The sequence below is a fragment of the Mytilus californianus genome, unplaced genomic scaffold, assembly GCF_021869535.1.
Source record: "Mytilus californianus isolate M0D057914Y unplaced genomic scaffold, xbMytCali1.0.p SCAF_11, whole genome shotgun sequence".
Taxonomy (NCBI): domain Eukaryota; kingdom Metazoa; phylum Mollusca; class Bivalvia; order Mytilida; family Mytilidae; genus Mytilus; species Mytilus californianus.
The window spans coordinates 6,291,834-6,317,010 of NW_026262593.1; the positions used below are offsets into that span (position 1 = coordinate 6,291,834).

The following is a 25,177-nucleotide window of genomic DNA, read 5'->3' on the forward strand; positions in this document are numbered from 1 at the left end:
TGCTGTTTCTGCAGTCTAACTTTAGTTTGCCCCAACCAAATGTTATGAAACTTATACACAATGCTTATTACCACTAAACACAGATCAAGCTCAAATTTGGGTAGCGTCACTTGTTCCGTTCTGGAGTTATGTCCCTTTATAAATGAAATATTGCTTAATTTTCTTTTATTGTATATTTACTGGTGGGGCATCTGGGTCCCATGGACTCGTTCTTCTTTTATTTACAATTTTCCTTTATTAAAATCCTTTCCCAGTATGGAGCAAGTGATAAAAAATGATTTTTTTAATTGTGGAAGCAACTACTGTTTCAAATAATATCGACATTTCTAGCATACTTACTGAGGAACAGAACTGTCAAATTCCTAAATCTGACTACTAGAGCATTAAAATAAAGTCAGGCTATAAAACAGGACAGTACTTGGCTCACGCATAGTTACTTGGGAACAGACATAATTCATTTAGTACCTTAACCCAGCAATTTGTGTATGAAAACTAGGTCAAGATCAGGTGAAAACAATAAGATGACAAGGTCTTGTCAATTTTCATACAAATCACGATTAGCCTGATAGATTGGCCAAGCTATAGAGATGCAACTGAAATAGCCACTACTATCACCATGGAAAATTTAAAAACCTTTCATACCTTATGTTGCAGTCAAGGGAAAACATTTGCAAATGAAATCAATCAGAAATTTATATTTTCATGTTCAGGTTTTAAAAGCGATTATTTGGCAAAAAGGACTTAATATAGTTGAATAGATACAACCTTTTATATAAAATTTATTTGACTATGTTTTATTAATGTCAAATTAATTGCCTAGACACCAATCTAGAGTTGTTTATTTTATGAATGAGTTAAACTGTTTGACCTGAGGTCAATCTACGTACACAACGTCATCAAACAATTGGTTCTTATTTTGACATTGGAAATTTACGGGAAAGTGCACATATTTTCGAAAGTTGTCTATGAACATAACAACAATTAAAATAAAAGTTTTATTTTAAAAATCATAAAGCACCAACAAATATTTTGTAATTTACTAGGTAAACAATTCATTTTACTGTATCACTTTAGCAATTACAAAAAAAAATAATTGTAACAAAATACAAATACTGAGCAGATTTCTATATTTACCATTGTAAATGTAAATATGATGTTAAACACTGAAAAATCAAATTTATAGTATTAACAAAATTTAAAGACCTGGTCATTTGACAGCAGTAACTGTAAATATTTCTGACTATGTATAAAATTCCTGACTGGATAGTAGATCTGAAATGAAAAAGTTCTAATGACTCTGTTTGGTACATTTTTCACTATATATTCAAATAAGACTTGATGAGGTTTTCAAAGTGTTTTAAAATCTCTAAATTGACAGCAGCATGCAATTTCCAAATGAGAACAACTATTTTATAAATGCTCTTTGTAAATTGAGATAACATAGTACATGTTAATACCTGATTCACTGTAACTGTAATGCGGAAGATATATAAATCTTGTAAAAATACTCATATTACAACATGTATTGCCATTTCTTTGACAACTTACAAAAATAATTATAAATTCTTCATACAAATACCTAAAAAAAAAACAACACTAAAAACTTGTCAAATTCTTTTGACAATAAAACAAATAACAAATTTTATAAATTCTCTTCATAGAAGTATTGCAAAAAATAAACAATAACAATATATAACAAAATGTGAATTTTCCAACAAATATGACCAGTATTATATACTTTAATAATCAGCTTTACATTCTTTTATTTCTTTATGTAATCTGAATCCTTCCACACAATCAACATTTTGCCATCTCTTGATTTATACACGATTTTTTTCAAAGACTCATACGCATGTATAATGGACAAAAACATCCATAATTTCCATCAAATAACAATATAAAACATTTAGCACAGGGGGAATAATAAAAAAAATATGTGTTTTGCATTACCTACTCCTTTTATTTGAAATAATCAAAAATACTTTTCTCTTTCGTATTTATTAAACATTTATTACAACCAACATAAAAAAAAATCTCAGAAAGTATTAATTTAGGTTCATAAAAATCAGTGGTAAAAATATCTTTTAAATAGAAAAAACTAAATTTACCAATTGCAGTAAAGTTGGTTTATTGGGTCATATGTTGTCTTGTTTACAGTTTGGTTTAGGAGACTTAAGCACTGTAATGGAGTAAGATCAAAATCAAAATTTGATAAATTCCTAGGAACCACAAGTGATGTCTATGAGAACATCCCCATTGGAGAGATTAAAAATTTCAATATCCTCAATGAAAATGTGATCTCCACTTCGATCCAACATGTCATCTGTACTTCCGTTTTCATATCCCTTTTTCATGTTTTCAAGTATCTTGAGTGGAGTTAAAATCTTATCTGTCATCTCCTTTGTTTTCACTAATAGACTTCCTTTTACCAACTGTTCTGGTTCAAGGTCAGTCGTACAACCTTCAAAACAGACATATACTTTTCTGTCATTAGACTTGAAGATTTCTGTCTGAAGAGCTTTTCGTTGTGGTTCACAGTAACGATCTAAAGGTTCAACATCGCCATGCAGAGTGAATGTTGGAATGAAGTCTTCTTGATCTTCCGGATAATAATCATCCATGTGTGAGTTAATGGTCATCCAAGCACGCTTAAGAATTTCTTCATCTGTCACACCATCTTCCATCTGGTAAACTGTATCTTCTTCCTGTAATTATAAATGCAACTTGAATATTACTGGGTTTGTACTTACATGAGCAACACGATGGGTGCCATATGTGGAGCAGGATCTGCTTACCCTTCCGGAGCACCTGAGATCAACCCCAGTTTTTGCTGAGGTATGTGTTGCTCAGTCTTTGGTTTTCTATGTTGTGTTTTGTATACTGTTGTTTGTCTTTTTGCCATGGCAACGTCAGTTTGTTTTCGACTTGTTAGTTTGAATGTCCCTTTGATATCTTTCGCCTCTTTTTTAATACAAATACTATTATAATCAAAATGTGAGGTTTTTTGGGAGACCTATCCTGTCACAATTTTTCGCATAATTAAAACATCACAAAAAGTTTCTGAATTTACAATACAAGTAATAGTTTTCTGAAAGATCTTGTTGACGTTTATAAGATGAAAACAATATTCTTTGGGAAATCAGAATGTAATGAGGAAGTTCTACAAAGGATCTGTCATATATTATTTCTGGCAACATAAAAAATAATGAGATGAGATGTTGTATGATTGAAACATTTGTCCACCTGAGTCCAAATGATGTAGATGTTAACAACTATAGGTCACCATACAGCCTTCAACAATGAAGTTTGTTTCAATTTCAAATGCACTGCAGAAGCGAAGACTAAAAACATTAAATCTCCAGTTCAAGACTTAAATGAACTCTTCCATTTGGTCGGCAAATAGCACTTTTTTTAAATCATAAACATTTGGAGGATACAAAAAACTACAGATAACAGCAATTACTATAAAAAAAAAATTTTCATTGATAAAGATTTGGAACTCTGACACACATATACACAATATTGGTATAGTATTGGAAAGTATAAAATTTATTTGTAAAAGCTTCAGAAACATAGACAAGAGTGTACACACTGAAATGTCTCACCTGTTTTACTGACCATTGATTTTATGTTGAAAGTCTTAAAGATAAAGGTTTTATTACAAGTATCACATAAACTTAAACATTCTTAAAGATCCATGACAATAAGGTGAAGGTCAGATAAAAACTGCCACACAGACATGTACACCTTACAATTATTCCATACACCAAATATAGTTAACCAATTGCTTATGGTAATCGAAAAAGACCAAAACACAAAACTTAATGTTAACTAATGAACCAGGGAAATGAGGTCAAGGTCAGATGATACTGGCTAGACAGACATGTACACCTTACAATCATTCCATATACCAATTATAGTTGACCAATTGCTATTAGTATTTGAAAAACAGACCAAAACACAAAAACTTAACATTAACCAATGAACCATGAAAATGAGGTCAAGGTCAAATGACACCAGCCAGAAAGACATGTACACCTTATAATCATTCCACACACTAAATATAGTTGACCTATTGCTTACAGTACTTGCAAAAACAGACCAAACACAAAAAATTAACAATGACCAATGAACCATGAAAATGAAGTCAAGGTCAGATGACACCAGCTAGACAGACATGTACACCTTACAATCATTCCATACACCAACTATAACTGACCTGTTGCTTACAGTACTTGAAAAATAGACCAAAACACAAAAACTTAACAATGACCAATGAACCATGAAAATGAGGTCAAGGTCAGATGACACCAGCTAGATAGACATGTACACCTTACAATCATTCCATACACCAACTATAGTTGACTTATTGCTCACAGTACTTGAAAAACAGACCAAAACACAAAAAAAATAAACAATGACCAATGAACCATGAAAATGAGGTCAAGGTCAGATGAAATCTACCAGTCTGACATGTACCCCTTACAATCATTCCATACACAACCTATAGTTGACCTGCTGCTTGTAGTATCTGAGAAACGAACCTAACTTTAACCTTGATCACTGATCCATGAATTGAGGTGAAGGTCAGATTAACCCTATCTGACGGACATGTAGATGTTGCAAGGAACCCATATAACAATGAAAGAACCTTAGTGAGCGCGCTCACATACCCCACGTCCCCACATTGTCATTGGAGAAATAAAATAAGTGTAAGAAAAAAAAATTGTATCAGAAAAAAAAATTGAATCATAATTTCCTGTCAATATGCACATCTACATAGTATGTCCTTATTATCTACACAGTTTCATGAAATTCTGTTGTGTGGTTTGAGAGGAGTTGCGATGACAAAAGGTTGCAGTAGTATATTGGGCAAATAAGTTCAAAGGGGCGTAACTCCTGGAAAAAAATTGAATCGTAATTTCCTGTCAATATGCACATCTACGTAGTATGTCCTTATTATCTGAAAAGGTTTCATGAAAATCTGTTGTGTGGTATGAGAGGAGTTGCGATGACAAAAGGTTGCAGTAGTATATTGGGCAAATAAGTTCAAAGGGGCGTAACTCCTGGAAAAAAAATTAAATCGTAATTTCCTGTTGATATGCACATCTACGTAGTATGTCCTTATTATCTGAAAAGGTTTCATGAAATTCTGTTGTGTGGTTTGAGAGGAGTTGTGATGACAAACTGTTGCAGTAGTACATTAAAGTAAATGAGTTCAAAGGGGCGTAACTCCTAGAAAAAAAATTGAATCGTAATTTCCTGTCGATATGCACAACTACATAGTATGTCCTTATTATCTAAAAAGGTTTCGTGAAATTCTGTTGTGTGGTTTGAGAGGAGTTGCGATGACAAGAAATAGGACTGACAGACTGATGGACTGACGGACAGACGGGTCAAAAACATTATACCCTCCGCAACTCGTTGCGTGGGGTATAAATATAGTTATCCTATTACTCATAAAAAGTGAGAAATTCACATGACAAAAAACTGTAATTTTTTCAAGTAGTCACTGAACCATGAAAATGAGGTCAAGGACAATGGGCATATAACAGACGGAAACTTTGTAACATAAGGTATCTGCATACAAGGTATGAAGCATCCAGGTCTTCAACTTTCTGAAATATAAAGCTTTATACAAATAGTTTACGCAGGCGCCAATGGATTGTTCGATTCATCTGAAAATTTGAGGGCTGATAGAACTTCACCTAATGAACATTTTTATCCCATGTCAGATTTGCTCTAAATGCTTTAGTTTTTGAGATATAAGCCAAAAACTGCATTTTGCCCCTATGTTCTATTTTTAGCCATAATGGCCATGTTTTTTTGACAAAACAGAAAATAAAACAAACTTTATTCTAGATACCCTAAGGATCGTTCAGCTTAAGTTTGGTTGGAATTGGTTCAGTAGTTTCAGAGGAGAAGATGTTTGAAATACTATACACCAGACGGATGACGAAGGACAATGATTGACGACGAACGCCAAGTGATGGCAAAAGCTCACCTTTCCTTCCTTTGGAAAGGTGAGCTAAAAATAACCTAAATAACCTAACTAACCTTCTCATGTATGATACCCATGGTCCATAAAAGCGTAGCATCTGTTTCCACAGCAACAACATCAGTACTTTCACTTTCCAAAGTATTTGATGTACTGATGAGGTCTCCAAATTTCAATCTTTGTTTATCTGCAAGTAATTTATACTTCATACCAACATACCATATTTTAAAAAAAATAATTCATTTCTGAAGTTACATTTTACAGTAATTTTTAATTTTGATATCTTTAAAAATATGGAATATTTTCATTTATTTTTCCCTTGCCTGAGGGAGATACGAAGATTTGATAACCCAAGAAAATTCATATTTCCCCAGAGCATAGCTCACGCTTTTTCATCTTCTTTGAGGCAAGACAAAAGGTGAATGCTGTTGCCGCTATGTCTCACCTGTAATGGTACAGACATCTGTTAATTGTTAAAGAACAACCAGATTAACTCTTCAGCTATGTTTTCTTTTATTTGGTTGTTGTCTCACTGAAGTTTCTGTTTTTATTCATTTTTAGAATTCAGCACATTTGTTTTTTGTCTGAAATTGTCTAGTGTATATATCTTAACTGTATATAGGCATAAAATGTTTTTATCTAAACATGTTTAAAACAAGAAATAATGTATAAATGTTTTATGGATTTTATCATGGTGATAAATGTACCTAAATTCCACTTCAGACCCTTTGTGGTAACAGAATTACATGGCTCTCCAACAGGAATTAGTCCACACCATTCTGCACAAGTCCGAGGATCCACTGAAATAGTATGTTGTCCCTAAAAAAAAACCCTATTTTTTTTACGACAATAATTACTCATTTTATTTATTACAATTATTTGTCAACTGCATTAAATCAGTTATGATTCTTAAACAATTTCTTCTCTGAAAATCTATTTTTTGTCGTATGTAAATTTATGAACATCATGTATTAATACAAGACTTTAAAAATTGGTTGAAAATTGGTGTGTAGAACAGTGATACACAAGTATAATTCAGCATATTCATGGCTTTTATCAAGTTAAACTTAAGGTAGAATATTTAAAGAGCTGTGAAAATAGAAAAATATTGGTTAAATATACTGTGGCTTCATTATTATTTGTTGGATACCAATGTTCGTGGATTTCATGAGTAAAGAGCTAGATGAATCAGGAATTTAAATGGTCAATGAAAAAAACAAATTTTCTATAGGCTTGAATACAGACTTTTGTAAAACCACCAAATCAAATATCCACAAAAATACAATTTTCCCTCAATCCACGAAAAAAAAAAAGAAACCATAGTATCTGGATTTTGAATTGATGGTGCGACATCTTTATAAGCTGTACTTACAGGTTGCAATAGAAATGCCACAGTATCAACTGATATAAGGATGATCTGAGCATCAGTTATCTCACTGGCTTCATATAGACTGTTTATGTTGGCAAACATATGGTCAAGTCTTCCACCAAATGATCCCAACACAATAACAGATTTTATCTGCAAAAAAAAGTTTAAACATATATATGGATCAGTTTATGCTGATAATAGATGTTGTGAGTTTGAACCCTGCTCCTGTCAAACAATCTCCATAGAAATGAGATGTGCCAATGCTAATACAACTGCATACCAAATATCATTGACCTACCACTAGTGGGTCACCATAAATTGACCTAATCACAAACTAATACATGAAAACTAAGCACAGTTTCAAAGTCAATAAACCATGACTGAGGGGGCCAGGCCAAATAATCTCCATGGAAATGAGATATGCAAATGTAATGAGATATGCAAATGTTTATACGACTGCATACCAAATATCATTGACCTACTACTAGTGGTTCACCATAAACTGATCTAATCACAAACTAATACATCAAAACTAAGGAAAATTTTCAAAGTCAATAGACCATGACTGAAGGGGCGGGGCCAAATAATCTCTATGGAAATGAGATATGCCAATGCTTATACAACTGCATACCAAATATCATTTACCTACCACTAGTGGTTCCTCATAAACTTACCTAATCACAAACTAATATATGAAAACTAAGCAAAAGTTTCAAAGTCAATAGACCATGACTGAAGGGGCGGGGCCAAATAATCTTCATGGAATTGAGATATGCCAATGCTTATACAACTGCATACTAAATATCATTGACCTACCACTAGTGGTTCCCCATAAACTGACCTAATCACAAACTGATACATGAAAACTAAGCAAAAGTTTCAAAGTCAATAGTCCATGACTGAAGGGGCGGGCCAAATAATCTTCATGGAAATGAGATATGCCAATGCTTATACAACTGCATACCAAATATCATTGACCTACCACTAGTGGTTCACCATAAACTGACCTAATCACAAACTAATACATGAAAACTAAGCACAGTTTCAAAGACAATAAACCATGACTGAGGGGGCCAGGCCAAATAATCTCCATGGAAATGAGATATGCAAATGTTTATACGACTGCATACCAAATATCATTGACCTACCACTAGTGGTTCACCATAAACTGATCTAATCACAAACTGATACATGAAAACTAAGCAAAGTTTCAAAGTCAATAAACCATGACTGAGGGGGCGGGCCAAATAATCTCCATGTTGATGAGATGTGCCAATGTTAATTCAACTGCATACCAAATATCACTGACCTACCACTAGTGGTTCACCATAAACTAACCTAATCACAAACTAATACATGAAAACTAAGCAAAGTTTCAAAGTCAATAAACCATGACTGAGGGGGCCAGGCCAAATAATCTCCATGGAAATGAGATATGCAAATGTTTATACGACTGCATACCAAATATCATTGACCTACCACTAGTGGTTCACCATAAACTGATCTAATCACAAACTGATACATGAAAACTAAGCAAAGTTTCAAAGTCAATGAACCATGACTGAGGGGGCGGGCCAAATAATCTCCATGTTGATGAGATGTGCCAATGTTAATTCAACTGCATACCAAATATCATTGACCGTCCACTAGTGGTTCACCATAAACTGACCTAATCACAAACTAATACATGAAAACTAAGCAAAGTTTCAAAGTCAATAGACCATGACTGAAGGGGCGGGGCCAAATAATCTCCATGGAAATGAGATGTGCCAATGCTTATACAACTGCATACCAAATATCATTGACCTACCACTAGTGGTTCCCCATAAACTGACCTAATCACAAACTAATACATGAAAACTAAGCAAAAGTTTCAAAGTCAATAGACATGACTGAAGGGGCGGGGCCAAATAATCTTCATGGAATTGAGATATGCCAATGCTTATACAACTGCATACTAAATATCACTGACCTACCACTAGTGGTTCCCCATAAACTGACCTAATCACAAACTGATACATGAAAACTAAGCAAAAGTTTCTAAGTCAATAGACCATGACTGAAGGGGCGAGCCAAATAATCTTCATGGAAATGAGATATGCCAATGCTTATACAACTGCATACCAAATATCATTGACCTACCACTAGTGGTTCCCCATAAACTGACCTAATCACAAACTAATACATGAAAACTAAGCAAAGTTTCAAAGTCAATAAACCATGACTGAGGGGGCCGGGCCAAATAATCTCCATGGTGATGAGATGTGCCAATGTTAATTCAACTGCATACCAAATATCATTGACCTACAACTAGTGGTTCACCATAAACTAGACCTAATCACAAACTAATACATTGTTGACGCATGCTGCCGGAAACAGCATACCTATGTCTCGTTTTTTTACTCTGTCAAGGCGAGACAAAAATGCTGTTATGACATAGCTAAGAGTGCTGAAAGTAGCATTAAACACCAACAATCGTTCAATCAATCATTTTGATAATAGATACATGTGTCATGAAGAAATTAGTTTTATGGATTTTTTAAATACTGTTTGGTTAGCATCCTTGCTGATTTGCACATCAGCCCTCCACTCTCCAGAGCTTTGGTACTGATATGATTTAAAAATATATATATATTCTCAATGAAATTTTTCTTTTTTTTGTTAAAATTAAAATATTTTTTGACATAAAAAGTTGTTTTTTTGATAAAATTAATGAATAAAGGAATGAAGAGTTCACACAACTGAAATCTGTTTGAATGTATGTTATGTCCAAACTATGTAAACAATATCTACCTCTTTTTCCTTGATCTTATCAGATGCTACTTTTAAAGCTTTAGTGAAATCTGTAGAATTCTCATCTGATGTTTCTACTATTTCTACAGTCTATAAATACAAGAAAATTCAATATTATTCTACAACAAGAAATTCTGACCACTGATCTTATATCTTAAGGGCTTGTTCCACCTTTTTTTTTATTACAACTCAGGGTCATTTTTTGTTTACATGATCCCAAATTCCTTTTTATTATAGATTCAGAAGACTTTAATAGACCTTTAAACTAGGTGTATCAATACAAATTGAATGCCACCACTGGCAGCCTTATCACAAAAAGCTGATCCACAACCACACCAAAATACAAATGTTACCTGCAAGACATCATTATACATTTATTTGCCTAAAATTTGCTCCAGATCTTCAGGCATTCCAAAAAACGTTCAGACAAGTGCGATTTTCTCAACATTTTTTAATTCTAGAAGCATTATTTAGTTTTAGGTCACCTCAACCTGAACTTCATCATTATACACATACCAGTATGCACCAAAAAAATAGATAAATATGTCATTTTAGAAAGGATTAGGGCCATTAAGGCCCAGTTTTGGCCCAAGAAAATACAATGTTTGACAACTATTCCAAGTTGCCACATAATGTTTGGTAATGCATATAGTCAAGAAATGTAAATGAAAAACATAAGATTTTTTATCTGATAACGTCACAATTACGTCATTATATGTACCGTTTTCATGAAAACAATGAAAATACAGAATTTATGTACTTTTCCATCGTTATTTCCATTGTGGAAACACCATGCGCAGCCAAGAAACAACAAAATAATTTCAGAGAAGATTTATTATAACTATTGACATAATCTCACCAAAAACAAGAAATGATTGTAACAGGATGCTGTTACGAAGTCTCCCAAACGAAGCTCCCATAATTCGTATTCCCAGGGTCGCCTGACATTGGGCAAAGTCCAGTGAAAATTGGTTTGGTCCAGTAAAGTTATATGCATAAGGGATGCCAGGGGACTAACCCTGTATATCATTCAATTCATCTTGGCATAACAAACCAGAATATATATGGTTTAGGGGTGGGGATCTCGACCATTTACAAGATACTAGAACATTGGGGGTGGGGGGAACCCCTGGGGACTGACCCTATCCGTCATTCAAATGTTCGAGACATGTCCAACAGGAATATATATGGTTTAGGGGTGGGGATCTCGCCCATTTACAAGATATTAGAACATTGGGGGTGGTGGAACCCCTGGGGACTGACCGTATACGTCATTCAAATGTTCGAGACATGACAAATAGGAATATACATGGTTTAGGGGTGGGGATCTCGACCATTTACAAGATATTAGAACATTCTCAAATGGCAGGGGGTGGGGGTGAACCCTGGGGACTTACCCTGTATTTCATTTGATGTGCTTTATCATGACAAACCAGAATATATATGGTTTAGGGGTGGGGATCTCGACCATTTACAAGATATTAGAACTTTCTCAAATGGCAGGGGGTCGGGATGACCCCTGGGGACTAACCCTGTATATCATTCAAACCATCTTCGCATGACAAACCAGAATATATATGGTTTAGGGGTGGGGATCTCGACCATTTACAAGATACCAGAACATTGGGGGTGGGGGGAACCCCTGGGGACTGACCCTATACGTCATTCAAATGTTCGAGACATGTCAAACAGGAATATATATGGTTTAGGGGTGGGGATCTCGACCATTTACAAGATATTAGAACATTGGGGGTGGGGGGAACCCCTAGGGACTGACTGTATACGTCATTCAAATGTTCGAGACATGAGGAATAGGAATATATATGGTTTAGGGGTGGGGATCTCGACCATTTAAAAGATATTAGAACTTTCTCAAATGGCCGGGGGTCGGGATGACCCCTGGGGACTAACCCTGTATATCATTCAAACCATCTTCGCATGACAAACCAGAATATATTTGGTTTAGGGGTGGGGATCTCGACCATTTACAAGATATTAGAACTATCTTAAATGGCAGGGGGTGGGGGCGACCCCCGGGAGACAAACCCTGTATTTCATTTGATGTGCTTGACCATGACAAACCAGAATATATATGGTTTAGGGGTGGGGATCTCGGCCATTTACAAGATATTAGAAATTTCTTAAATGGCAGGGGTTCGGGATGACCCCTGGGGACTAACCCTGTATTTCATTTTATGTGCTTTACCATGACAAACCAGAATATATATGGTTAAGGGGTGGGGATCACGACCATTTACAAGATACCAGAACATTGGGGCTGGAGGGAACCCCTGGGGACTGACCCTATACGTCATTCAAATGTTCGAGACATGTCAAACAGGAATATATATGGTTTAGGGGTGGGGATCTCGACCATTTACAAGATATTAGAACATTGGGGGTGGGGGGGAAACCCTAGGGACTGACCGTATACAACATTCAAATGTTGGAGACATGAGGAATAGGAATATATATGGTTTAGGGGTGGGGATCTCGACCATTTAAAAGATATAAGAACTTTCTCAAATGGCCGGGGGTTCGGGATGACCCCTGGGGACTAACCCTGTATATCATTTAAACCATCTTCGCATGACAAACCAGAATATATATGGTTTAGGGGTGGGGATCTCGACCATTTACAAGATATTAGAACTATCTCAAATGGCAGGGGGTGGGGGCGACCCCTGGGGACTAACCCTGTATTTCATTTGATGTGCTTTACCATGACAAACCAGAATATATATGGTTTAGGGGTGGGGATCTCGGCCATTTACAAGATATTAGAACTTTCTCAAATGGCAGGGGGTCAGGATGACCCCTGGGGACTAACCCTGTATGTCATTCAAACCATCTTCGCATGACAAACCAGAATATATATGGTTTAGGGGTGGGGATCTCGACCATTTACAAGATATTAGAACTTTTTTAAATGGCATGGGGTGGGGGTGACCCCTGGGGACAAGCCCTGTATTTCATTTGATGTGCTTTATCATGACAAACCAGAATATATATGGTTTAGGGGTGGGGATCTCGACCATTTACAAGATATTAGAACTTTCTCAAATGGCAGGGGGTTGGGATGACCCCTGGGGCCTAACCCTGTATATCATTCAAACCATCTTAGCATGACAAACCAGAATATATATGGTTTAGGGGTGGGGATCTTGACCACTTACAAGATATAAGAACTTTCTTAAATGGCATGGGGTGGGGGTGACCCCTGGGGACTAACCCTGTATTACATTTGATGTGCTTTATCATGACAAACCAGAATATATATGGTTTAGGGGTGGGGAGCTCAACCATTTACAAGATATTAGAACTTTCTCAAACGGCAGGGGGTCAGGATGACCCCTGGGGACTAACCCTATATATCATTCAAACCATCTTAGCATGACAAACCAAAATATATATGGTTTAGGGGTGGGGATCTTGACCACTTACAAGGTATTAGAACTTTCTTAAATGGCAGGGGATGGGGGTGACCCCTGGAGACTACTCCTGTATTTCATTTAATGGGCTTTATCATTTAGAACATTTTCAATTAAAAAGATTGTGTCTATCACAAACGATTTTCAATTTATAATCATTTGAAAATTTTTAAAAATAAAATCCCATAGGGTTCTTTAGTAAAACCCTCTTCTCTTTTTGCCCCTCAAAGTACCCCTTTATAAACCCCATTGCATAAACAAAACCCTGATTGCACCACTAAACATGTTAGTCTAACATATTGTGAAACCCCAAGTTAATCTGACAAGCGGTTTTGGAGAACGGGTGCGGACAAGTTCAAATTTAAAAGCGGCGGAAGAAGAAGAAGAAGAAATGATTGTAACAGGATGCTGTTACGAAGTCTCCCAAACAAAGCTCCCATAATTCGTAATTCCCAGGGTCGCCTGACATTGGGCAACGTCCAGTGAAAATTGGTTTGGTCCAGTAAAGTTATATGCATTAGGTGATGCCTGGGAACTAACCTTATATATCATTCAAATCATCTTGGCATGACAAACCAGAATATATATGGTTTAGGGGTGGGGATCTCGACCATTTACAAGATACTAGAACATTGGGGGTGGGGAGGAACCCCTGGGGACTGGCCCTATACGTCATTCAAATGTTCATTACATGACGAACAGGAATACATATGGTTTAGGGGTGGGGATCTCAACCATTTACAAGATATTATAACATTGGGGTGGGGGGAACCCCTGGGGACTGACCATATACATCATTCAAATGTTCGAGACATGACAAATAGGAATATATATGGTTTAGGGGTGGGGATCTCAACCATTTACAAGATATTAGAACTTTCTCAAATGGCAGGGGGTCGGGATGACCCCTGGGGACTAACCCTGTATATCATTCAAACCATCTTCGCATGACAAACCAGAATATATATGGTTTATGGGTGGGGATCTTGACCACTTAGAAGATATTAGAACTTTCTTAAATGGCAGGGGTGGGGGTGACCCCTGGGGACTAACTCTGTATTTCACTTGATGTGCTTTATCATGACAAACCAGAATATATATGGTTTAGGGGTGGGGATCTCGACCATTTACAAGATATTAGAACTTTCTCAAATGGTAGGGGGTCGGGATGACCCCTGGGGACTAACCCTGTATATCATTCAAACCATCTTAGCATGACAAACCAGAATATATATGGTTTAGGGGTGGGGATCTTGACCACTTACAAGATATTAGAACTTTCTTAAATGGCAGGGGGTGGGGGTGACCCCTGGGGACTAACCCTGTATAACATTTGATGTGCTTTATCATGACAAACCAGAATATATATGGTTTAGGGGTGGGGATCTCGACCATTTACAAGAAATTAGAACTTTCTCAAATGGCAGGGGGTCGGGATGACCCCTGGGGACTAACCCTATACATCATTCAAACCATCTTAGCATGGCAAACCAGAATATATATGGTTTACGGGTGGGGATCTTGACCACTTACATGATATTAGAACTTTCTTAAATGGCAGAGGGTGGGGGTGACCCCTGGGGACTAACCCTGTATAACATTTGATGTGTTTTATCATGACAAATCAGAATATATATGGTTTAGGGGTGGGGATCTCGACCATTTACAAGATATTAGAACTTTCTCAAATGGCAGGGGGTCGGGATGACCCCTGGGGACTAACCCTGTATGTCATTCAAACCATCTTCGCATGACAAACCAGAATATATATGGTTAAGGGGTGGGGATCTCGACCATTTACAAGATATTAGAACTTTTTTAAATGGCATGGGGTGGGGGTGACCCCTGGGGACAAGCCCTGTATTTCATTTGATGTGCTTTATCATGACAAACCAGAATATATATGGTTTAGGGGTGGGGATCTCGACCATTTACAAGATATTAGAACTTTCTCAAATGGCAGGGGGTTGGGATGACCCCTGGGGCCTAACCCTGTATATCATTCAAACCATCTTAGCATGACAAACCAGAATATATATGGTTTAGGGGTGGGGATCTTGACCACTTACAAGATATAAGAACTTTCTTAAATGGCATGGGGTGGGGGTGACCCCTGGGGACTAACCCTGTATTACATTTGATGTGCTTTATCATGACAAACCAGAATATATATGGTTTAGGGGTGGGGAGCTCAACCATTTACAAGATATTAGAACTTTCTCAAACGGCAGGGGGTCAGGATGACCCCTGGGGACTAACCCTATATATCATTCAAACCATCTTAGCATGACAAACCAAAATATATATGGTTTAGGGGTGGGGATCTTGACCACTTACAATGTATTAGAACTTTCTTAAATGGCAGGGGATGGGGGTGACCCCTGGAGACTACTCCTGTATTTCATTTAATGGGCTTTATCATTTAGAACATTTTCAATTAAAAAGATTGTGTCTATCACAAACGATTTTCAATTTATAATCATTTGAAAATTTTTAAAAATAAAATCCCATAGGGTTCTTTAGTAAAACCCTCTTCTCTTTTTGCCCCTCAAAGTACCCCTTTATAAACCCCATTGCACAAACAAATCCCTGATTGCACCACTAAACATGTTAGTCTAACATATTGTGAAACCCCAAGTTAATCAGACAAGCGGTTTTGGAGAACGGGTGCGGACAAGTTCAAATTTAAAAGCGGCGGAAGAAGAAGAAGAAGAAATGATTGTAACAGGATGCTGTTACGAAGTCTCCCAAACAAAGCTCCCATAATTCGTAATTCCCAGGGTCGCCTGACATTGGGCAACGTCCAGTGAAAATTGGTTTGGTCCAGTAAAGTTATATGCATTAGGTGATGCCTGGGAACTAACCTTATATATCATTCAAATCATCTTGGCATGACAAACCAGAATATATATGGTTTAGGGGTGGGGATCTCGACCATTTACAAGATACTAGAACATTGGGGGTGGGGAGGAACCCCTGGGGACTGGCCCTATACGTCATTCAAATGTTCATTACATGACGAACAGGAATATATATGGTTTAGGGGTGGGGATCTCAACCATTTACAAGATATTAGAACATTGGGGTGGGGGGAACCCCTGGGGACTGACCATATACATCATTCAAATGTTCGAGACATGACAAATAGGAATATATATGGTTTAGGGGTGGGGATCTCAACCATTTACAAGATATTAGAACTTTCTCAAATGGCAGGGGGTCGGGATGACCCCTGGGGACTAACCCTGTATATCATTCAAACCATCTTCGCATGACAAACCAGAATATATATGGTTTAGGGGTGGGGATCTTGACCACTTAGAAGATAATAGAACTTTCTTAAATGGCAGGGGGTGGGGGTGACCCCTGGGACTAACTCTGTATTTCACTTGATGTGCTTTATCATGACAAACCAGAATATATATGGTTTAGGGGTGGGGATCTCGACCATTTACAAGATATTAGAACTTTCTCAAATGGCAGGGGGTCGGGATGACCCCTTGGGACTAACCCTGTATATCATTCAAACCATCTTAGCATGACAAACCAGAATATATATGGTTTAGGGGTGGGGATCTTGACCACTTACAAGATATTAGAACTTTCTTAAATGGCAGGGGGTGGGGGTGACCCCTGGGGACTAACCCTGTATAACATTTGATGTGCTTTATCATGACAAACCAGAATATATATGGTTCAGGGGTGGGGATCTCGACCATTTACAAGAAATTAGAACTTTCTCAAATGGCAGGGGGTCGGGATGACCCCTGGGGACTAACCCTGTACATCATTCAAACCATCTTAGCATGGCAAACCAGAATATATATGGTTTACGGGTGGGGATCTTGACCACTTACAAGATATTAGAACTTTCTTAAATGGCAGGGGGTGGGGGTGACCCCTGGGGACTAACCCTGTATAACATTTGATGTGCTTTATCATGACAAACCAGAATATATATGGTTTAGGGGTGGGGATCTCGACCATTTACAAGATATTAGAACTTTCTCAAATGGCAGGGGGTCGGGATGACCCCTGGGGACTAACCCTGTATGTCATTCAAACCATCTTCGCATGACAAACCAGAATATATATGGTTTAGGGGTGGGGATCTCGACCATTTACAAGATATTAGAACTTTTTTAAATGGCATGGGGTGGGGGTGACCCCTGGGGACAAGCCCTGTATTTCATTTGATGTGCTTTATCATGACAAACCAGAATATATATGGTTTAGGGGTGGGGATCTCGACCATTTACAAGATATTAGAACTTTCTCAAATGGCAGGGGGTTGGGATGACCCCTGGGGCCTAACCCTGTATATCATTCAAACCATCTTAGCATGACAAACCAGAATATATATGGTTTAGGGGTGGGGATCTTGACCACTTACAAGATATAAGAACTTTCTTAAATGGCATGGGGTGGGGGTGACCCCTGGGGACTAACCCTGTATTACATTTGATGTGCTTTATCATGACAAACCAGAATATATATGGTTTAGGGGTGGGGAGCTCAACCATTTACAAGATATTAGAACTTTCTCAAACGGCAGGGGGTCAGGATGACCCCTGGGGACTAACCCTATATATCATTCAAACCATCTTAGCATGACAAACCAAAATATATATGGTTTAGGGGTGGGGATCTTGACCACTTACAAGGTATTAGAACTTTCTTAAATGGCAGGGGATGGGGGTGACCCCTGGAGACTACTCCTGTATTTCATTTAATGGGCTTTATCATTTAGAACATTTTCAATTAAAAAGATTGTGTCTATCACAAACGATTTTCAATTTATAATCATTTGAAAATTTTTAAAAATAAAATCCCATAGGGTTCTTTAGTAAAACCCTCTTCTCTTTTTGCCCCTCAAAGTACCCCTTTATAAACCCCATTGCACAAACAAATCCCTGATTGCACCACTAAACATGTTAGTCTAACATATTGTGAAACCCCAAGTTAATCTGACAAGCGGTTTTGGAGAACGGGTGCGGACAAGTTCAAATTTAAAAGCGGCGGAAGAAAAAGAAGAAGAAATGATTGTAACAGGATGCTGTTACGAAGTCTCCCAAACAAAACTCCCATAATTCGTAATTCCCAGGGTCGCCTGACATTGGGCAACGTCCAGTGAAAATTGGTTTGGTCCAGTAAAGTTATATGCATTAGGTGATGCCTGGGAACTAACCTTATATATCATTCAAATCATCTTGGCATGACAAACCAGAATATATATGGTTTAGGGGTGGGGATCTCTACCATTTACAAGATACTAGAACATTGGGGGTGGGGAGGAACCCCTGGGGACTGGCCCTATACGTCATTCAAATGTTCATTACATGACGAACAGGAATATATATGGTTTAGGGGTGGGGATCTCAACCATTTACAAGATATTAGAACATTGGGGTGGGGGGAACCCCTGGGGAGTGACCATATACATCATTCAAATGTTCGAGACATGACAAATAGGAATATATATGGTTTAGGGGTGGGGATCTCAACCATTTACAAGATATTAGAACTTTCTCAAATGGCAGGGGGTCGGGATGACCCCTGGGGACTAACCCTGTATATCATTCAAACCATCTTCGCATGACAAACCAGAATATATATGGTTTAGGGGTGGGGATCTTGACCACTTAGAAGATATTAGAACTTTCTTAAATGGCAGGGGGTGGGGGTGACCCCTGGGGACTAACTCTGTATTTCACTTGATGTGCTTTATCATGACAAACCAGAATATATATGGTTTAGGGGTGGGGATCTCGACCATTTACAAGATATTAGAACTTTCTCAAATGGCAGGGGGTCGGGATGACCCCTGGGGACTAACCCTGTATATCATTCAAACCATCTTAGAATGACAAACCAGAATATATATGTTTTAGGGTTGGGATCTTGACCACTTACAAGATATTAGAACTTTCTTAAATGGCAGGGGGTGGGGGTGACCCCTGGGGACTAACCCTGTATAACATTTGATGTGCTTTATCATGACAAACCAGAATATATATGGTTTAGGGGTGGGGATCTCGACCATTTACAAGAAATTAGAACTTTCTCAAATGGCAGGGGGTCGGGATGACCCCTGGGGACTAACCTTGTACATCATTCAAACCATCTTAGCATGGCAAACCAGAATATATATGGTTTACGGGTGGGGATCTTGACCACTTACATGATATTAGAACTTTCTTAAATGGCAGAGGGTGGGGGTGACCCCTGGGGACTAACCCTGTATTTCATTTGATGTGTTTTATCATGACAAATCAGAATATATATGGTTTAGGGGTGGGGATCTCGACCATTTACAAGATATTAGAACTTTCTCAAATGGCAGGGGGTCGGGATGACCCCTGGGGACTAACCCTGTATGTCATTCAAACCATCTTCGCATGACAAACCAGAATATATATGGTTTAGGGGTGGGGATCTCGACCATTTACAAGATATTAGAACTTTTTTAAATGGCATGGGGTGGGGGTGACCCCTGGGGACAAGCCCTGTATTTCATTTGATGTGCTTTATCATGACAAACCAGAATATATATGGTTTAGGGGTGGGGATCTCGACCATTTACAAGATATTAGAACTTTCTCAAATGGCAGGGGGTTGGGATGACCCCTGGGGCCTAACCCTGTATATCATTCAAACCATCTTAGCATCACAAACCAGAATATATATGGTTTAGGGGTGGGGATCTTGACCACTTACAAGATATAAGAACTTTCTTAAATGGCATGGGGTGGGGTGACCCCTGGGGACTAACCCTGTATTACATTTGATGTGCTTTATCATGACAAACCAGAATATATATGGTTTAGGGGTGGGGAGCTCAACCATTTACAAGATATTAGAACTTTCTCAAACGGCAGGGGGTCAGGATGACCCCTGGGGACTAACCCTATATATCATTCAAACCATCTTAGCATGACAAACCAAAATATATATGGTTTAGGGGTGGGGATCTTGACCACTTACAAGGTATTAGAACTTTCTTAAATGGCAGGGGATGGGGGTGACCCCTGGAGACTACTCCTGTATTTCATTTAATGGGCTTTATCATTTAGAACATTTTCAATTAAAAAGATTGTGTCTATCACAAACGATTTTCAATTTATAATCATTTGAAAATTTTTAAAAATAAAATCCCATAGGGTTCTTTAGTAAAACCCTCTTCTCTTTTTGCCCCTCAAAGTACCCCTTTATAAACCCCATTGCACAAACAAAACCCTGATTGCACCACTAAACATGTTAGTCTAACATATTGTGAAACCCCAAGTTAATCTGACAAGCGGTTTTGGAGAACGGGTGCGGACAAGTTCAAATTTAAAAGCGGCGGAAGAAGAAGAAGAAGAAATGATTGTAACAGGATGCTGTTACGAAGTCTCCCAAACAAAGCTCCCATAATTCGTAATTCCCAGGGTCGCCTGACATTGGGCAACGTCCAGTGAAAATTGGTTTGGTCCAGTAAAGTTATATGCATTAGGTGATGCCTGGGAACTAACCTTATATATCATTCAAATCATCTTGGCATGACAAACCAGAATATATATGGTTTAGGGGTGGGGATCTCGACCATTTACAAGATACTAGAACATTGGGGGTGGGGAGGAACCCCTGGGGACTGGCCCTATACGTCATTCAAATGTTCATTACATGACGAACAGGAATATATATGGTTTAGGGGTGGGGATCTCAACCATTTACAAGATATTAGAACATTGGGGTGGGGGGAACCCCTGGGGACTGACCATATACATCATTCAAATGTTCGAGACATGACAAATAGGAATATATATGGTTTAGGGGTGGGGATCTCAACCATTTACAAGATATTAGAACTTTCTCAAATGGCAGGGGGTCGGGATGACCCCTGGGGACTAACCCTGTATATCATTCAAACCATCTTCGCATGACAAACCAGAATATATATGGTTTAGGGGTGGGGATCTTGACCACTTAGAAGATATTAGAACTTTCTTAAATGGCAGGGGGTGGGGGTGACCCCTGGGGACTAACTCTGTATTTCACTTGATGTGCTTTATCATGACAAACCAGAATATATATGGTTTAGGGGTGGGGATCTCGACCATTTACAAGATATAAGAACTTTCTCAAATGGCAGGGGGTCGGGATGACCCCTGGGGACTAACCCTGTATATCATTCAAACCATCTTAGCATGACAAACCAGAATATATATGGTTTAGGGGTGGGGATCTTGACCACTTACAAGATATTAGAACTTTCTTAAATGGCAGGGGGTGGGGGTGACCCCTGGGGACTAACCCTGTATAACATTTGATGTGCTTTATCATGACAAACCAGAATATATATGGTTTAGGGGTGGGGATCTCGACCATTTACAAGAAATTAGAACTTTCTCAAATGGCAGGGGGTCGGGATGACCCCTGGGGACTAACCCTGTACATCATTCAAACCATCTTAGCATGGCAAACCAGAATATATATGGTTTACGGGTGGGGATCTTGACCACTTACATGATATTAGAACTTTCTTAAATGGCAGAGGGTGGGGGTGACCCCTGGGGACTAACCCTGTATTTCATTTGATGTGTTTTATCATGACAAATCAGAATATATATGGTTTAGGGGTGGGGATCTCGACCATTTACAAGATATTAGAACTTTCTCAAATGGCAGGGGGTCAGGATGACCCCTGGGGACTAACCCTGTATGTCATTCAAACCATCTTCGCATGACAAACCAGAATATATATGGTTTAGGGGTGGGGATCTCGACCATTTACAAGATATTAGAACTTTTTTAAATGGCATGGGGTGGGGGTGACCCCTGGGGACAAGCCCTGTATTTCATTTGATGTGCTTTATCATGACAAACCAGAATATATATGGTTTAGGGGTGGGGATCTCGACCATTTACAAGATATTAGAACTTTCTCAAATGGCAGGGGGTTGGGATGACCCCTGGGGCCTAACCCTGTATATCATTCAAACCATCTTAGCATCACAAACCAGAATATATATGGTTTAGGGGTGGGGATCTTGACCACTTACAAGATATAAGAACTTTCTTAAATGGCATGGGGTGGGGGTGACCCCTGGGGACTAACCCTGTATTACATTTGATGTGCTTTATCATGACAAACCAGAATATATATGGTTTAGGGGTGGGGAGCTCAACCATTTACAAGATATTAGAACTTTCTCAAACGGCAGGGGGTCAGGATGACCCCTGGGGACTAACCCTATATATCATTCAAACCATCTTAGCATGACAAACCAAAATATATATGGTTTAGGGGTGGGGATCTTGACCACTTACAAGGTATTAGAACTTTCTTAAATGGCAGGGGATGGGGGTGACCCCTGGAGACTACTCCTGTATTTCATTTAATGGGCTTTATCATTTAGAACATTTTCAATTAAAAAGATTGTGTCTATCACAAACGATTTTCAATTTATAATCATTTGAAATTTTTTAAAAATAAAATCCCATAGGGTTCTATAGTAAAACCCTCTTCTCTTTTTGCCCCTCAAAGTACCCCTTTATAAACCCCATTGCACAAACAAAACCCTGATTGCACCACTAAACATGTTAGTCTAACATATTGTGAAACCCCAAGTTAATCTGACAAACGGTTTTGGAGAACGGGTGCGGACAAGTTCAAATTTAAAAGCGGCGGAAGAAGAAGAAGAAGAAGAAGAAGAAGAAGAAGAAGAAGAAGAAGAAGAAGAAGAAGAAGAAGAAGAAGAAGAAGAAGAAGAAGAAGAAGAAGAAGAAGAAGAAGAAAAAGAAGAAGAAGAAGAAGAAGAAGAAGAAGAAGAAGAAGAAGAACTGAGCAAAAACAATAAGTCTTCCCAAACTTCGTTTGGGAGACTTAATAATAATAATAACTGAGCAAAAACAATAAGTCTTCCCAAACTTCGTTTGGGAGACTTAATAAAGTTGTTTCTTGGGTGCGCACATACTTTGCTAATCTAAAATATACTTAAAAATTGGCGTAAAACAAGGAAGATCAAGAAATTTTACAAAATATACAAATTTCGTCATTCTTTGTGGCCGTGGTAACTCGTTAAATGTAATATTTCTTTTTATTTTCTGAATACCTTGTACCTTAGCCTAGTTAGGACAAATTTAAGAATATGTATGATAACTTTTAAATTTGCAGCAATATTTGGGCCAAATAAGGGCCTTATTGCCCCTACTCCTTTGTCCATGCAAGACTTTGGTGCTTATTATCTCTAGTAAAGTATAAATCAGTGCAAAAAAAAAAAATAAAATTAATAAATTTCAAACCTGTTCTTCATAGTAACTTTTGACATTGGGTTGGATTGAGTCAAAATCTCCTGTGATGAGATCTGGTAGATATTTCTCTCTATTATGTGTATTTGTGTTGTATAAATGATTGGCACCTCCATCCACTGCTACCTTGAGCAATGCTACAATAATTTACATAGTATACATGTACATAGTTAAATTACACAAAATAGTGTCAAACCAATTCAGTCATTTCTTAGGGTGATTTTTCATAATGAATGCTTAAATTGAGGGCAATTTACTTTCTGGGGTATTCCTCTGTAAATTCATTATATGTAGCTCATTATATAAAGAGTTGCAAATCAGAGTGTTATAAAATTTGTTCAGCTGTCAGAGCAAATAATCTATTCACTGAACATCAATCATTTCTACTGAAACAACTTAAATGTAATGTACCTTTACGCCATAATACTTTAAACAGCTTTCTGTCAGTTGGAAGTGGCTGGTTTAGCAATACCAGAGCTAGTTTTTCCTCTGAAAAGACAAAAAAAAATAAAATATTAAAATTTAATTAGTCTATTATAAACAACAATCTACGATTGCAATTTTTGAAAAATAGAGATCTACATTTTTCTTGTCAAAATCCACTGTCAATCAAAACTACATTAAATAATAACAATGTGTGCCACCGTAATCCTCACACTTCAGCTTTGTTTAATGTCAATTGTGTCCCTTTGCTTTAGTTGTATTCCTGTTATTTAATTTATTGAGCACAGGTTACAAGAGATTGTGGTTTAAATTTTCTTTATGCAATACATTCATTTTTATTTCAATATTCAACCTTAGTTTCCATGCCAAATTTTCCTGTAATTTTTCTGAAGAACATTACCTTTCACAAAAATTCCAGTATAAATGGCAAACAATTGCATATGAACATGTTTTAAACTCAATATTTTATGATCCTCACCCGACTCTGGTTTTAGATACAGCATTCCACTGGCATGTCATATCTGAAAAATATTTAAAAAGATCTATTTAAACTATATGATCCTATAAGAGATGCATAAAAAATTATTTGGTTAAAAGTGCTGTAAATTGCCTGTAATGATCATTTCAAATTATTCATTATCACTGAAAGCTAAACAATGCTTGTAAACAAATATGTTTCCAAAAATCAAAATAGTAGGCAGCAAAAAATCCTGTGATATCATGAATGAGGGAAGGAAATCAGATTGTGTCAGTTATCGCCTACAATAGTTACAATAGGAACATATGTAGTCAACTGTGACTTACAAGTTCCATAAATATGCATGTAAAGCTCACTTTGGTTCCCTTGAAAAT

General features: G+C 37.5%; 1 protein-coding gene across 1 annotated transcript; it reads right to left on the minus strand.

Annotated features, from left to right (window-relative positions):
• Positions 1-981: 981 nt before the first annotated feature.
• On the minus strand, positions 982-24,855 carry LOC127719450 (thiamin pyrophosphokinase 1-like). The gene is made up of 8 exons (XM_052225557.1): positions 24,804-24,855; positions 24,293-24,370; positions 23,876-24,018; positions 10,161-10,250; positions 7,371-7,517; positions 6,706-6,817; positions 6,058-6,185; positions 982-2,705 (listed from the first exon to the last, which is right to left on the minus strand). Exons 1-8 carry the CDS (start codon positions 24,826-24,828, stop codon positions 2,220-2,222), a joined length of 1,209 nt encoding a protein of 402 aa, XP_052081517.1. The 5' UTR covers positions 24,829-24,855; the 3' UTR covers positions 982-2,219.
• Positions 24,856-25,177: the final 322 nt, after the last annotated feature.